The sequence below is a fragment of the Carcharhinus amblyrhynchos genome, chromosome 20, assembly GCF_965287045.1.
Source record: "Carcharhinus amblyrhynchos chromosome 20, sCarAmb.v2.hapA, whole genome shotgun sequence".
Classification (NCBI taxonomy): Eukaryota; Metazoa; Chordata; class Chondrichthyes; order Carcharhiniformes; family Carcharhinidae; genus Carcharhinus; species Carcharhinus amblyrhynchos.
In genome coordinates, this window is record NC_137343.1 from 30,941,552 (window position 1) to 30,955,002 (window position 13,451).

Genomic DNA, 13,451 nt, shown 5'->3' on the forward strand with positions numbered 1-13,451 from the left:
ACCTTTAAAAATTCAAGGCCATTAGTACACAAAAATATTCTTCCAGTGTTATATATATCATTTCATAATCAAAGTATTTATATCTTGTCAATGATAACTCTCGCAATCATGTCCAGCATACAACTGCTTAATTATGTTTCTGTGTCCCGTTGTTTGCAGGACCAGCAAGTTAGCACATGTCACAATGGCTGCTTTGTATCAGATATCTTAAACCCTTGGGTTAATTTGCATTCTCACCACTGTATCACAAATGAAAAATGTATTCTGTTGTTCCCTTACCAAGCAGTCTGCCTGGTCCTCTTAATGGCACACTTCTTTTATCCCTTGGCACAGTTCCCTTAATACACTTATAAAGCGTTCCCAACAAAGGACATTAAATCCAAGTCCATTAACTTAAAATGACCATTGAGAGAAAAAAAAGCCTTACCTCACTGTAATGATGAGAGTAAACCAAACCACTAAATTTCCAGAATTCTGCCCAAAAATCTGGGTAGTTCTCAACCGACCATTGATACAATTCATTATAATTAGCTGTGAAAACAATAAACATTTAAACATTGAACATGGGTTTATTTTTATGAGTCTAGTCACCTTGTCTTAACTACTTGACAGAAATGACACGGGGATGGAGGAAAATAAGAAAATGTCAAAGTCACTTTTTAATGTCTGGATACTAAAAGGCACCAGCAACAATTTGCATGTTATGAGGTAACCAGGTTAAACCCACAATGTTGCACGTTGGCATCTCATTGTGACTAACGTAAATATTATTTTAGCTAAAAAATTACGGCAGAATTTTACATATTTTCAATTACTAAAGCAATGCAGCCGACAGAAAGAACAATTCTTTGACTTAATTCTGAAGGCAGTATTTGGCAAATGGCTGGCTGACTTCACATGGATTGTCATTGGCATCTAGGTGCCATGCTGGATGACGTAGGCAGCCTTGGTCTTTCATACTTTCCAATCATAGCAACAGTGGATGGCCTTATTATATATTTGTGTGTATAGTTTGTTTTGAAACAAATTGTTAAAATGCCCATGGTCATTAGTTAGATGCAAACACTCAAATTATTATTAATTTCACTTTGCAACACCAGGATAACATTTAAAATGAATGTAGACTTGGCAATTCATGGGTCAGAGTGAAGTGATTTAGACTACAACCTAAGCAAAGTTCAAAGCAGAATCTTCCCCAAGGATCATTTGCAAGTATCTGGTTTGCCGTTGGGAGTTGGTTATCTCAGTTGGCTGGTTCATGATGGGAATGACAATAACAGTGTGGATTCCTAAGCCAGCTAAGGTTATTCATGAAAGCCCCACTTTCTCAGCCTTGCCCCCTTGGCTGAGGTGTTGTGACCCTCAGGATAAATCACCACCCGTCGGCTTCCCCCCTCAAAAAGGGGACAGCAGCCTATGGTCACCTGGGACTATGATGACATGTCATTTTGTTTGCCGTGCTTTTTAAAAATCAGGACTTTTAAACCAAGATGTTCAATGTTGACAAAACAAAGCAACTAAACGTAAAACAAATTATCTGCAGTAGCAATTTCAGACTATTTACCTAATGACCCTCCCAAACAGTACTGTAGGTGTGCCTACACTACACAGACTGACAAATATGTGTGGGGAATTGATTAGGAAATAATAATTTGTGTTTACAGTAGCTTTAATATAGGAAAATATCAAATTAAGAAGGAAGAAAGGAATGCTACAGGTTGGGGATGGATTGTTGGGAGAATTTGTCAATAAGATAGTGTCTAAATAATAATTTTAAAACCAAAGCCAGATGGATCTTGGGATCTTGTCAAAAGTGCTTGAAAATGATGGCTCCAATTTTACAACAGGGACCAGAAAGCAGAGCAGGGACAAGAGGAGCAAGAGGATCACAAGGCTGGGTAGGAGTGTTAGGAAAGATTTCTGGATAAGGTTAAGGATTGGGAGCATACACGGGAGGGTGAGGGAAGCAGGGGTTGGCCGGGGAAATAGACGGAAGAATTTTCAAAAGCCTCAGGTGGAGAGATTAAGGAGGGGATTGCCGAATCAGCTGTGGGAGTGATGGCCACACACCGACACACACACACACACCCCTCCCTACACCTACCCAGCTGGGTACCAAACTTCTCACTGATCAGGTTCCTGAAGAGGTCCATGCGGGTGTTCCTCTTGGAGTCGGGGTACCACATCACCCTGGACTCCACAATCTCCTCGCTGCCGAGTTCTTCCTTAGACATCTTGCTACTTTTGTATCGCTTTCCTGTGACAATGTATCCGTCACCGCTGCTGCTGCTGCTGCTGTCGCTGCCGCCTTTTTATTACCAGCTCAGCAACTTCCGCGGAGAGACAGAGACAGGCGCTGGCGCCAGAGAGCGGTTAATACACCGGGTGCCCTGCTGCCGGTAACACAGGGGGGAACTCAGTGGGAGAAAAGGCAACTGGACCCCGACACTAGAGCCCGCCGCCCCCTCCCTGCCCACATGGTACGGCCGCTTGGCCCATCAGCAGCTGCTGCTCCCATTGGCTGCCCCCCATCTAGTCACCATATCGGCTGAGGAGAGGACGCGGAGGTGTGACCAATCAGAACACAGTAAACATTCCGCTCCCGATCAGCCAATGGCAGAGCAGCACGGCCAGTCCTGGGCCAATCAGTGCCAGGTTCCCGCCTCCTCCGCTCCCCTCTATCCAATCAGACTCCGCGAGAGCAACAACTGATTGGGACTGCAGCCTATCAGCGGAAGGCAGGTTGCAGCATCCAATAGGGATGGAAGAATCCTGGGTGTGAGGCTCAGGGATAGGACAGTGCTGTGTGTGAGAGGGATGGGAGAGTGCTGTGTGTGAGACTCAGGGATGGAGAGTGTTCGGTCTGAGACTCAGGGATGAGAGAGTGCTATGTGTGAGACTCAGGGATGGGAGAGTGCTGTGTGTGAGACAGGGATGAGAGAGTGCTGGATGTGAGACTCAGGGATGGGAGAGTGCTGTGTGTGAGACAGGGATGAGAGAGTGCTGGATGTGAGACTCAGGGATGGGAGAGTGCTGGGTCTGAAACACAGGATGAGAGAGTGCTGGGTGTGAGACACAGGGATGAGAGAGTGCTGGGTGTGAGACACAGGGATGAGAGAGTGCTGGGTGTGAGACAGGGATGGAAGAATGCTGGATGTGAGACTCAGAGATAGGAGAGTGCTGTGTGTGAGAGGGATGGCAGAGTGCTGTGTGTGAGACTCAGGGATGGAGAGCGCTGGGTCTGAGACAGGGATGAGAGAGTGCTGGATGAGAGACAGGGATGGGAGAGTGCTGTGTGTGAGACAGGGATGGGAGACTGCTGGGTGTGATACTCAGGGATGAGCGAGTACTGGGTGTGAGGCTCAGGGATGGGAGAGTGCTGCATTTGAGGCTCAGGGATGGGAGCATGCTGGGTGTGATACTCAGGGATGGAGAGTGCTGGGTCTGAGACACAGGGATGAGAGAGTGCTGGGTGTGAGACTCAGGGACAGGAGAGTGCTGGGTGTGAGATTCAGTGATGGGAGAGTGCTGGGTGTGAGACTCAGGGATGGGAGAGTGCTGAGTGTGAGACTCAGGGATGGGAGAGTGCTAGGTGTGAGATTCAGTGATGGGAGAGTGCTGCGTGTGAGCCTCAAGGATGGAGAGAACTGGGTGTGAGACTCAGGGATGGAGAATGCTGGGTGTGAGACTCAGGGATGGGAGAGTGCTGTGTGTGAGACTCAGGGACTGGACAGTGTTGGGTCTGAGTCTCAGGGATGGGAGAGTGCTGGGTCTGAGGCTCGGGGACTGGAGAGTGCTGGGTATGAGACTCAGGGACGGGATAGTGCGAGACTCAGGGATGGGAGAGTGTTGGTTGTGAGACTCAAGTATGGGAGAGTGCTGCATCTGAGATTCAGGGATGAGAGAGTGCTGGGTCAGAGTCTCAGGGATGGGAGAGTGCTGGGTGTGAGACTCAGGGATGGGAGAGTGCTGGGTGTGAGACTCAGGGATGGGAGAGTGCTGGGTGTGAGACTCAGTAACTTCATAGAGTCATAGAATTCTACAGCACAGAAGGAGGCCATTCAGCCTAACGAATCCGCATTGACCATAGTCCCTCCCAAGTTCTATCCCCAAACCCATACATTTACCCTTCATAGTCCTCCTGACATTAAGGGGCAATTTAGCGTGGCAAATCCACTTAACCCACATGTCTTTGGAGGAAACCGAAACACACAGAGGAATCCTGTGTGGACATGGGAAGAACGTGCAAAATCCACACAGACAGTGACCTGAGGCCGGAATTGAACCTGGGTCTTTGGCGCTGTGAGGCAGCAGTGGTAATCACTGTGCCACCATGCTGCCCCAAGTAAGTATTGAATGGAATTTCCTTGTTACCATGCTCTCAGAATCCAAATAAGGAATGTACTTACATTGTATTTAAAAGCCTGTTTCATTGTGCCTTTAAATTCAATCTCACAAACCTAACTTTGTATTTCAGATCTGTCCATTATACTTGCTGTAGGTGTGTGACAACATAGTTGTTATTTTAGCAGACTAATAACCCTAAAGTGGCCATTCATCTGATTTTATACTGGACTGTCCAGTTTTCAGCTGGCCTGTCCCTTGTGCATAGTTCTAACTTTTCACAATGAATGAAAATTTGCTGGCTTATTACAAATGCTTTGCCAAAGGAGAGCAGTGTAGTATAAGGGGTCATCTCTAACTGTGTTGAAGAATCACTTGTTAATGAGAGATTTTGCAACTCTATCCCACAACACTCAGTTAGCAGCAAGCTCGGAACACCACTGAAGTCAATGGAGGTGATGAAAGCCATTCTGCAAATGAAGGACAGCAATGTAGATAATATCTCAAGATGTGTAGGTTGGCAGGGTAAATATAGGGATAGGCTGGGCTTTTGGCTTAGGTGGGGCTTTCGACAGTCAGTGCAGACTCAATGGGCCAAATAGCCTTGTTCTGCACTATAGGGATTCAGTGATAAAGTGAAGAAGGGGCCATTTAGCCAATTGAGTTTGTACCATCTCTGTGACAGAGTATCTTACCCAGGCCCTCTCCCCCACCCTATCCCTGTAATTGTAGAATCCCCTTCTACACTGTAGGCAAATCCACCTAATCCTCACACCTTTGGACTGTGGGAGGAAACTGGAGCACTGGAGGAAACCCACACAGACACAGGTAGAATGTGCAAACTCCACACATTCAGTCACCCAAGGCTGGAATTGAACCTGGGTCCCTGGCGTAGTGAGGCAGCAGTGCTAACCATTGTGCCACTGTACTGCTCCTAGTGCTGCAGGGAATCTGTGACCTCAAATTGGCCTTATTAGCCAACTTCACACTCATGGAAGACAATCATCCTCACTTGCAAGGAATAGCCAATAAAAATAATAATATTTTAATGATACATAATTACAGGAAGTGATATAATGTCTCATGGTCTTGCATGCTGTCTTGGTATAACCTCGTAGTAAGGTGTAATCTATTTCAGTGGAGGTAATGAGGGGAGATCTCATTGAGACGTATAAGATGATGAATGGGATGGATAGGATAGAGGTGGAGAGACTCTTCCCGCTCAGAAAGTATAGTAGGACTAGGGGGCACAGCCTCAAGATAAAGGGGGGGTGGTTTAGAACGGAGTTGAGGAGGAACTTCTTCACTCAAAGGGTGGTGAATCTCTGGAATTCTCTGCCCGTTGAAGTGGTGGAGGCTACCTCGCTAAATATTTTTAAGACGCGGGTTGATGGGTTTTTGATAAGAGAGGGGATTAAGGGTTATGGGGAGAGGGCGGGAATGTGGAACTGAGCCACGACAGATCAGCCATGATCTTATTGAATGGCGGGGCAGGCTCGAAGGACTAGATGGCCTACTCCTGCTCCTATTTCTTATGTTCTTATCTATAAATATTCACAGTTAGCACCAGAATAAGAATATTATATGGTGACAGCAAGAAAGGGAGCAAGCATGGGAAAGTCTCTGCCATTATCAGAAAGCTTCGAGCAGGATAAAGAACTCAATCAAGCAGAAACATGACTGGACTGGCGGAGAAGATTTACCAAATATAGCACCACGTCAGGTTTTGCAGTGAAGCCAAACAGTGCACAGATCAGTGTGATATTGTATGCAAAGCATAGCTGTGCAGAACATATCCTAATCAATCAAGGCATCAATGAAGAAAAAGCAATGAAGGATGAAGTACTAAAGTCCTTCGTGCCTACTTCAATCTGCAAAAGAGTACCATTGTCTAACAAAGCAGTTGAACAGAAAATTCATCCTATGATCATTTGTGGCTGAGAGCTTAGCAAAATTGGGAAAGGATTCAACCTTCACAGTGCTAGGTGCAAATAGCATTCTTGGTAACTACCCCTCAGAACAAGCAGAATAAGCATCAAAATAAGCAACCAGAATAAACACCTTCAAGAGATGGCAAGCTTCATGAAAGATAGCTTATCAATGATATTGAGATACCTGTCCTTGGAGAGATCCAGCAACCAAGTGGAAGCTACTAGAATGCTCATATCCTATTAGAGGGAAACAAGACACTCTTTAAGTTAGATACAGGTGCAGCAGTTTTCATTCTTTCTGATACTGAATCTTGTTTGTAGGAAAGTTCTAATGGGCCAAAGAAAAGAAACCACAAGGGCCAGGAGGTATAGAACTCAAGGTCCTAGGACAACTGCATACAACCTTTCAAGATAGAGAAATATCACTGAAACCTTATATACAATCCTGAATGAGAGCTGTTCACTTTTAGACAGGAAAGCCTGTGCCAGCTCATGTCTGATTTGTAGAACGGAGGAAATGGGAAGTGATAAGATCAGCCTAAAAGCTGTTCCACAGGAGCAGGAAGGCCTAAGACAGCAAGTATCCCATCACTCTACGTCCTGAACCAAAGCCAGGAATTTTTCGATGCCACTCACCATGGGTATCCTAGCAGGTGGGACAGAATTCCAGGGGACCATGCACAGATCCGTTTACCTTGGGTGGGGATTTCTGGCCTTGAGGCGAGTGTGGCCAGGGGAATCCCACTCAGTGTGTCTGTGTACTCTGTGTACGCCCAGAGAGATTCCTCATCCAGTCTTGCCAAAGGTAAAGAAGGAAATTTACTCTATGCTGAAGAAAGAGGTTATTTCACCTTCAACAGAACCAGCTGATGCTCGGCAATGGTCCCAGTGCTAAAACTCAACACATCGATCAGGACTTGCACAGGTCTTACCCAGCCGAACAAAGCAATTGAACAGAAATTCATCCTATGATCATCTGTGGGTGAAAGCTTAGCAAAAGTGGGAAAGGATTCAATCTTCACAGTGCTAGGTGCGAATTGTGTTCTTGGTAACTACCCCTCAGCAATGTCTGCTCACAACTTTCATTACACCATTTGGACAGTTTTGTCTCACTAATTGTTTGTTTCAATGCCCTTTGGCATCACTCCATTCTCCAAGGCGACCTTCACAACAAACCACAACGCACTATCACTAAGCAAAAACTGATAGCCAAGTTACGCGCACATGAGGACGGCCTCAACCGGGATCGTGGGTTCATGTCACACTATCTGTAATCCTTACGACTTGCCTGGGCTTGCAAAATCTCACTAACCACCCTGGCTGGAGACAATTCACATCTCTTTAACCTGTGCTTAACCTCTCTCTACTCACATTGTCTGTACCTGTAAAAACTCGCATTCCAACCACTATCATGTAAATTGAGTCTGTGTCTCTGTATGCCCTGTTTGTGACTACAACGCTTCACTCACCTGAAGAAGGAGCAATACTCCAAAAGCTTGTGCTACCAAATAAACCTGTTGGACTTTAACCTAATGCTGTGAGACTTCTTACTTTGGCATCACATCAGAGCCAGAAATCTTCCCAAGGACAATGTCTAGCATCCGAGACAGACTAGAAGATGTGTGTTATATGGATGATGTCCTGATCCATGGATCCATTCAGACCATGACACTAGAGTATGCAGGACCTCCACTCAATGACAAATGTTAATTCTTGGAGCTGACTCTCAAATTCTTTGGGCATATTGTGGATATATCTGGTGCCAGAGTAGATCCAGAGAAGAGAAGAGCAATCAAAGAGTTTCCAGCTCCTCCCAACATAATTGAGCTCCAAAGATTCATAGTTATCCAAGATGGACAGTTTTTACCCATCTTTTCACAAAGGAGAAGGATGTTGTGGATAGTGACTGTCGAAAGGAGAATGTTGACATTTTAGGACATGTTGAGATAAAAGGGAGGAGGTATTGGAGGTTTTGAGAAACATTTATAGTGGAAAAGTCCCCAGGATCAGATAGGGTCTGTCCCAGAACACTGAGAGAGGCAAGGGAAGAAATTGCTGAGGTCTTGGTCAAAATCTTTATCTCCTCTTTAGCCACAGGCAAGGTACCAAAGGATTGGAGACTAGCTAACGTTGTTGCTTTGTTTAAGAAGGCCAGAAGAGATGATCCAGGAAATTACAGGCTTTGAGCCTTACATCAGTTATTATTGGAAATTATTGGAGAAGATTCTTAGGGACAGGATGTACTCGTATGTGGAAGACAATAGGCTTATTAGCGATAAACAGCATGGTTTGTGAAGTGGAGGTCATGTCTCACAAACTTGACTGAGTTCTTTGAGGAAGTGACAAAAGAAATTGACCAGGCCAGGGCAGTGGATAGTCTTTAGTGAAGCCTTCGATAAGGCTCCTCATGGCAAGGTCCGGCTTGTGGCAGCCAAGTGTTCATTTTTGATACTTCAATGTCGGCTCTTCCTATCATTGTGAAGACAGGATTGTTTTACCCTAGTGAGGATAAAATGTTGCAATATGAATTCTGTTCAATATGAAAGGAACTGCAAGTTCAGACATTTGGAGTATGTGCTTGGCTGAGGAAAAACAGAAAGAAATCCCACAACACCAGCTTAAAGTCCAACAAGTTTATTTGTAGCAAATGCCCCAAGCTTTCGGAACAGGCTGTCCCTTCGTCAGGTGGCATAAACTTGTTGGACTTTAAGCTGGTGTTGTGGGATTTCTTTCTGTTTTACCCCAGTCCAATGCTGGCATCTCGACATCTTGGCTGAGGAGCCAATTATGCAAAGCTACCATCTGTGCAATTATGACTTAACGCCTCTAAGTCAGAATCCCGCCTGAAAGATACAGAAGATGAAGTCTTAAAGGATCTGAAGTGAGCTGGTAAGATGGGCACAAAACTGGCTTGGGCGTAGAAAGCAGAGAGTAGCAGTGGAAGGGTACTTTTCTAACTGGAGGTCTGTGACAAGCGGTGTTCCCCAAGGATTAGTGCTGGAGCCTCTGTTGTTTGTAACTTATATAAATGATTTGGAGGAGAATGTAGGTGGTCTGATTAGTAAATTTGCACGTGATACAAAAACTGAGGAGTAGCAGATAGTGAGGAGGATTGTCAGAGTGTACAGCAGGATATAAATCAGCTGCAAATCTGGGCCAAAAGATGACAGATGGAACTTAACCTGGACAAATGTGAAATGATGCGATTGGCAAAATCTACTTCAGAAGGGAAGTAAATAGTAGAGCCCTTAGAAATATTAGCATACAAAGGGATCAAGGCATGCAGATCCACAGTTCCCTGAAGGTGGTAACTCAGGTGGACGAAGTGGTCAAGAAGACATATGGCATGCTGGTCTTCACTGATCAGGGCATTTAGTACAGAAATTGGAAAATCATGTTGCAGCTGTATAAGACTTTGGTTAGGCCATATTTGGAGTATTGTGTGCAATTCTGGTCACCACACTACTGGAAGGATGTTGATGCATTGCAAAGAGTGCAGAAGAAACATACCAGGATGTCACCTGGTTTGGAGGATATGGACCAAGAAGAAAGGTTGAACAAACTTGAATTGTTCATTGGAGCATCGAAGGACGAGGGGGTCTTGATACAGGTTTACAACATTATGACAGGCTTGGATAGAGTGGAAAATCAGAGTCTTTTTCCCAGGGTCGAAGGATGAATTATTCGGGGGCATAGATTGAAAGTGAGAGGGGGAAAATTTCAAGGAGATGTAAAGGGCAAGTCTTTCACACAAAGGGTGCTGAATGCCAGGAACGTGCTGCCAGAGGACATGGTGGAAGCAGATTCTATAACAGCATTCAAGAGGCATCTGGATAGATACATGAATAGGCAGGGAATAGAGGGACATAGATCACAGAGAGGCAAGAAAATATTAGATTATAGAGGCACCTATGTTAGCACAGACTTGGTAGGCCGAAGAGCCTGTTCCTGTGCTGTACTGTTCTTTGTGCCTGCTGTCATTAATGAGCCAGTCAGTCAATTATTATGACAGGACATGGTGCTGGGAGGAACCAGAACAGAAATCTTTTGAGAAAAGTCAAAGAGATACCGATATCACATAATATTTTAGCTTGCTATGACTCAGAGATAGCCACTACTATTGCTGTGAATGCACCTTCTCCAGGACTGGGAGTTGTGCTCTTTACATGTTATGTTCTTGGTCTCTTCTTCAAGAAAGAGACAGACCACAAACTTTTAATTTCTAAGATGTTAGCACAAAATACCTTCATGAGTACAATTCAGACTGAAATAAATGAGACTAGACACAAAGATTAAGTAGATTCCAGGAAAGCAGCATATCACAGCGATTGCTTTGTCTCATATCCCAGTGGCAAAACCTGAACAAGGCGATGTAGTTCTTGTTAAAGAGGCAGAAACCTTTGCATCAACGACAACCACAACTCTACCAGCAACAACGCAGCAACCGAATAAAATTAGAGGTGCATAGAAATCTGATGAAGGAATTGCTCAGGTCAGAGAGTACTGCATCAACGGTTGGCCAGACTACATGCCACACAATCCCATTCTCAGGCAGTACAATGAAGAGAGGACACATCAGTGTAGTTGGTGATTTACTCGTCTATGACAGGAGAGCAGTCATTCCGAGAGTTCTGACATTCTATATATTGCAACGATTGCACCAAGGATCTTGGACCTTTGGACATCACAAAATATCAAGCCAAAGCAAGATTTGGATGGGATTTTCTCAAACAAATTCGAAGGACACAATCTTATGAAAAAAATTCTGAACTACCAGATGAGTGGGAAAACAGGAAAGTTTCAGAAACAGAGCAAGTTTGAAAATGCAATCTTATGATACTCTTTCATTTTCTGAACAGAAATGTGATTCTCACCAGCTTGGGGAGCCTAAGCTCACTGGTGAAGCCGGCTGCAGACTGCTTGGGACATCTTTGCACAGGTGCCCCAATCTCCCAGTGAACTGGCAGTGCCCAGCCATGCCCCTGACCACCCAGGAGCTTCAATGATCTCCTAACCCCGCCAAGCGTGGCCATGGTGCCTGGTCCCAGATAAGGATGGAAGATTATCTTGCCTAAAGGACACTAATGAATCAGATGGGTTTATACAACAAACAATGGTTGTTCAACAATAAACAACCTGGAGGTTTCATAGGTGCCATTAGACTAGCTTTCAATTCCAAATTTTATTAAGTTATTTTAAATTCCACCAGCAACCATGATGGGGTTTGAGTCCATATCCTCTGAACTGGGCGTCTGTTTTATTGAACATTACCACTATGTCTCCATCTCCCCGAATCATATTGCTGTTTATGGAACTTTCTTGTGCACATTTTGATTTGTGAATCCTACATTTCAACAGTGCTATTTCAAAAATAATTCATTGGTCAGAAAGCTTTTTGGGGATCCTGAAGTCACAAAAGGCACTGTATAAATACACGTCATCAATCTGATGATGGGCTTTGACACAGTAAAAAGTCTGACAACACCAGGTTTTAGTCCAACCTATTTATTTGATAATATTAATCAAATATTACTGAGAATATTATCAAATAAATAGGTTGGACTAAAACCTGGTGTTGTCAGACTTTTTACTGTGTTTACGCCAGTCCAACGCCGGCATACCCACATCATGACTAAGATGGGCTTTGAGACAGAAAAACACACAAAACAAAAAAGAAAAGTAGACAGGCAGCACCTTTCCACATTCTAATTTGATTTCACCACATTAAAAAAAACATAAGCTGAGTTTAGGAAGTAAACAGGCCCTCTCTGAGGGAAAGAGATAGTCATGTATTTTGGGAGAGGAAGCAAGAATCTGGTCAAGGATGAGGGGTTTCCTTCAGGGCTGTGGAACAAGAGGGCATTGGGTAATGAACAAAGGGTTCAACTAGGGCCAGCCAAAGTGAGAATTCAAGGAAGATGAGTGAGTCAGTGAAAGTTGAAGAGGTAGAGGTAATAGTGAGAGTGGGGATGCAATAGGAAGGGAAATGTGCAATGGAAAGATGAAGAGCTAGGAGAGGTGATGGGTGAAAAGCAGGATACGTGTGCAGAAAGGGAGCTGCAGAAGGTCAATTTCTTTCTGCAACCGAGATCCTGAATGCAGTGGTCAATCATTCCTTTCGCTGCCCACATAATAGTCCCTTGCATAGAATAGGGAAGAAAAAGACAGAGAGAAGCAAAGCAAAGGGGAGAAATTTAATGAGAAAAGGAAAGGCAGAGAGAAGCATGAACATGAAGTTGCAGAAGTAAGTAACAGGAATGATATGTTCTAATTTACTTTGTACCATGCTAAGGGAGATGTGTTAATAGTTTTGTAGCATGATGATTAGAATTGGTGTAACAACTTTAATCAAGCAATTGAGGTTGCCTGTTAGAATATGAACTTGCTGATTAAATGGCAAATTGATGGGTCAATCAGGAGCCTCCTTCTCTGTATTTAACCAGGCGTGTCAGTTCCTCTGGGACTCCTAGTGCAGACTGCGAACTGAAAATACTGTGTATGCAGTTGTCAGACTTGTAAATAAAGGGATTTTGGTGAAGGGACTTCTGCCTTCAAGAACTTATAACAATTGGAATAACTCTTTTTATATTTGCATACATTCCCAGCTCATCCCTTTTGGGCGCTGGAGTTCACGCATTTTTGTACAGTTTGTGCAATGACCTGCAGTCCATTACTCCCTTAAATTCTATTTTCTCCATCACCACTTCTTACTCACTTCCCCTGTTATTCTCTAGATTCTGCATCTCCTTCGACATTGTGAGAAACACATAATTCTGTTGCCTCCTGTCAGAACCTTTTTGATGATCCTGTATATTTGAATAACTTTTGTCCCTCAATTTATTCGTGCAGCTTATCAATTCCTTTGGACTCTAAACCTATTCTTCTGCTGTTGAAGTCAGACCTGTCCAGCTGCTACAAGTTTCTTGCTATAAACAACAATGGTTTCTAAAACTATTAAATGTGTCAGCTCCATTATATTTCAAATACTGCCTTTTTGGGTTATAATAGGTATTTTTGTGTTGCATTGATCTTGCATCTCAGGAATGTTTTGAGATCCAGCAAAATGGGTAGCATATCATTCACTCAGCAGCAAGATGTTCTGCTATTACCAAAAATGAAGTAGAGTGCCCCTCTGGAATACTCTGCACAACCTAACCTTTCTTGTTGATAAGCCAT

The 13,451-nt window shown here is 44.1% G+C and overlaps 1 protein-coding gene across 1 annotated transcript in view; it reads right to left on the reverse strand.

The window, feature by feature from the left end:
• The window catches only part of aacs (acetoacetyl-CoA synthetase), a 116,085-nt gene extending 113,542 nt beyond the window's left edge, over window positions 1-2,543 (reverse strand). Inside the window, exons 1-2 of the mRNA XM_080208359.1 lie at window positions 2,105-2,543; window positions 428-531 (exon numbers count right to left, since the gene is read on the reverse strand). Of these exons, the coding sequence (XP_080064485.1) occupies window positions 428-531; window positions 2,105-2,234 (234 nt within the window). The 5' untranslated portion in view covers window positions 2,235-2,543. The remainder of the gene's footprint in view (window positions 1-427; window positions 532-2,104) is intronic.
• Between the last annotated feature and the right edge of the window lie 10,908 nt (window positions 2,544-13,451).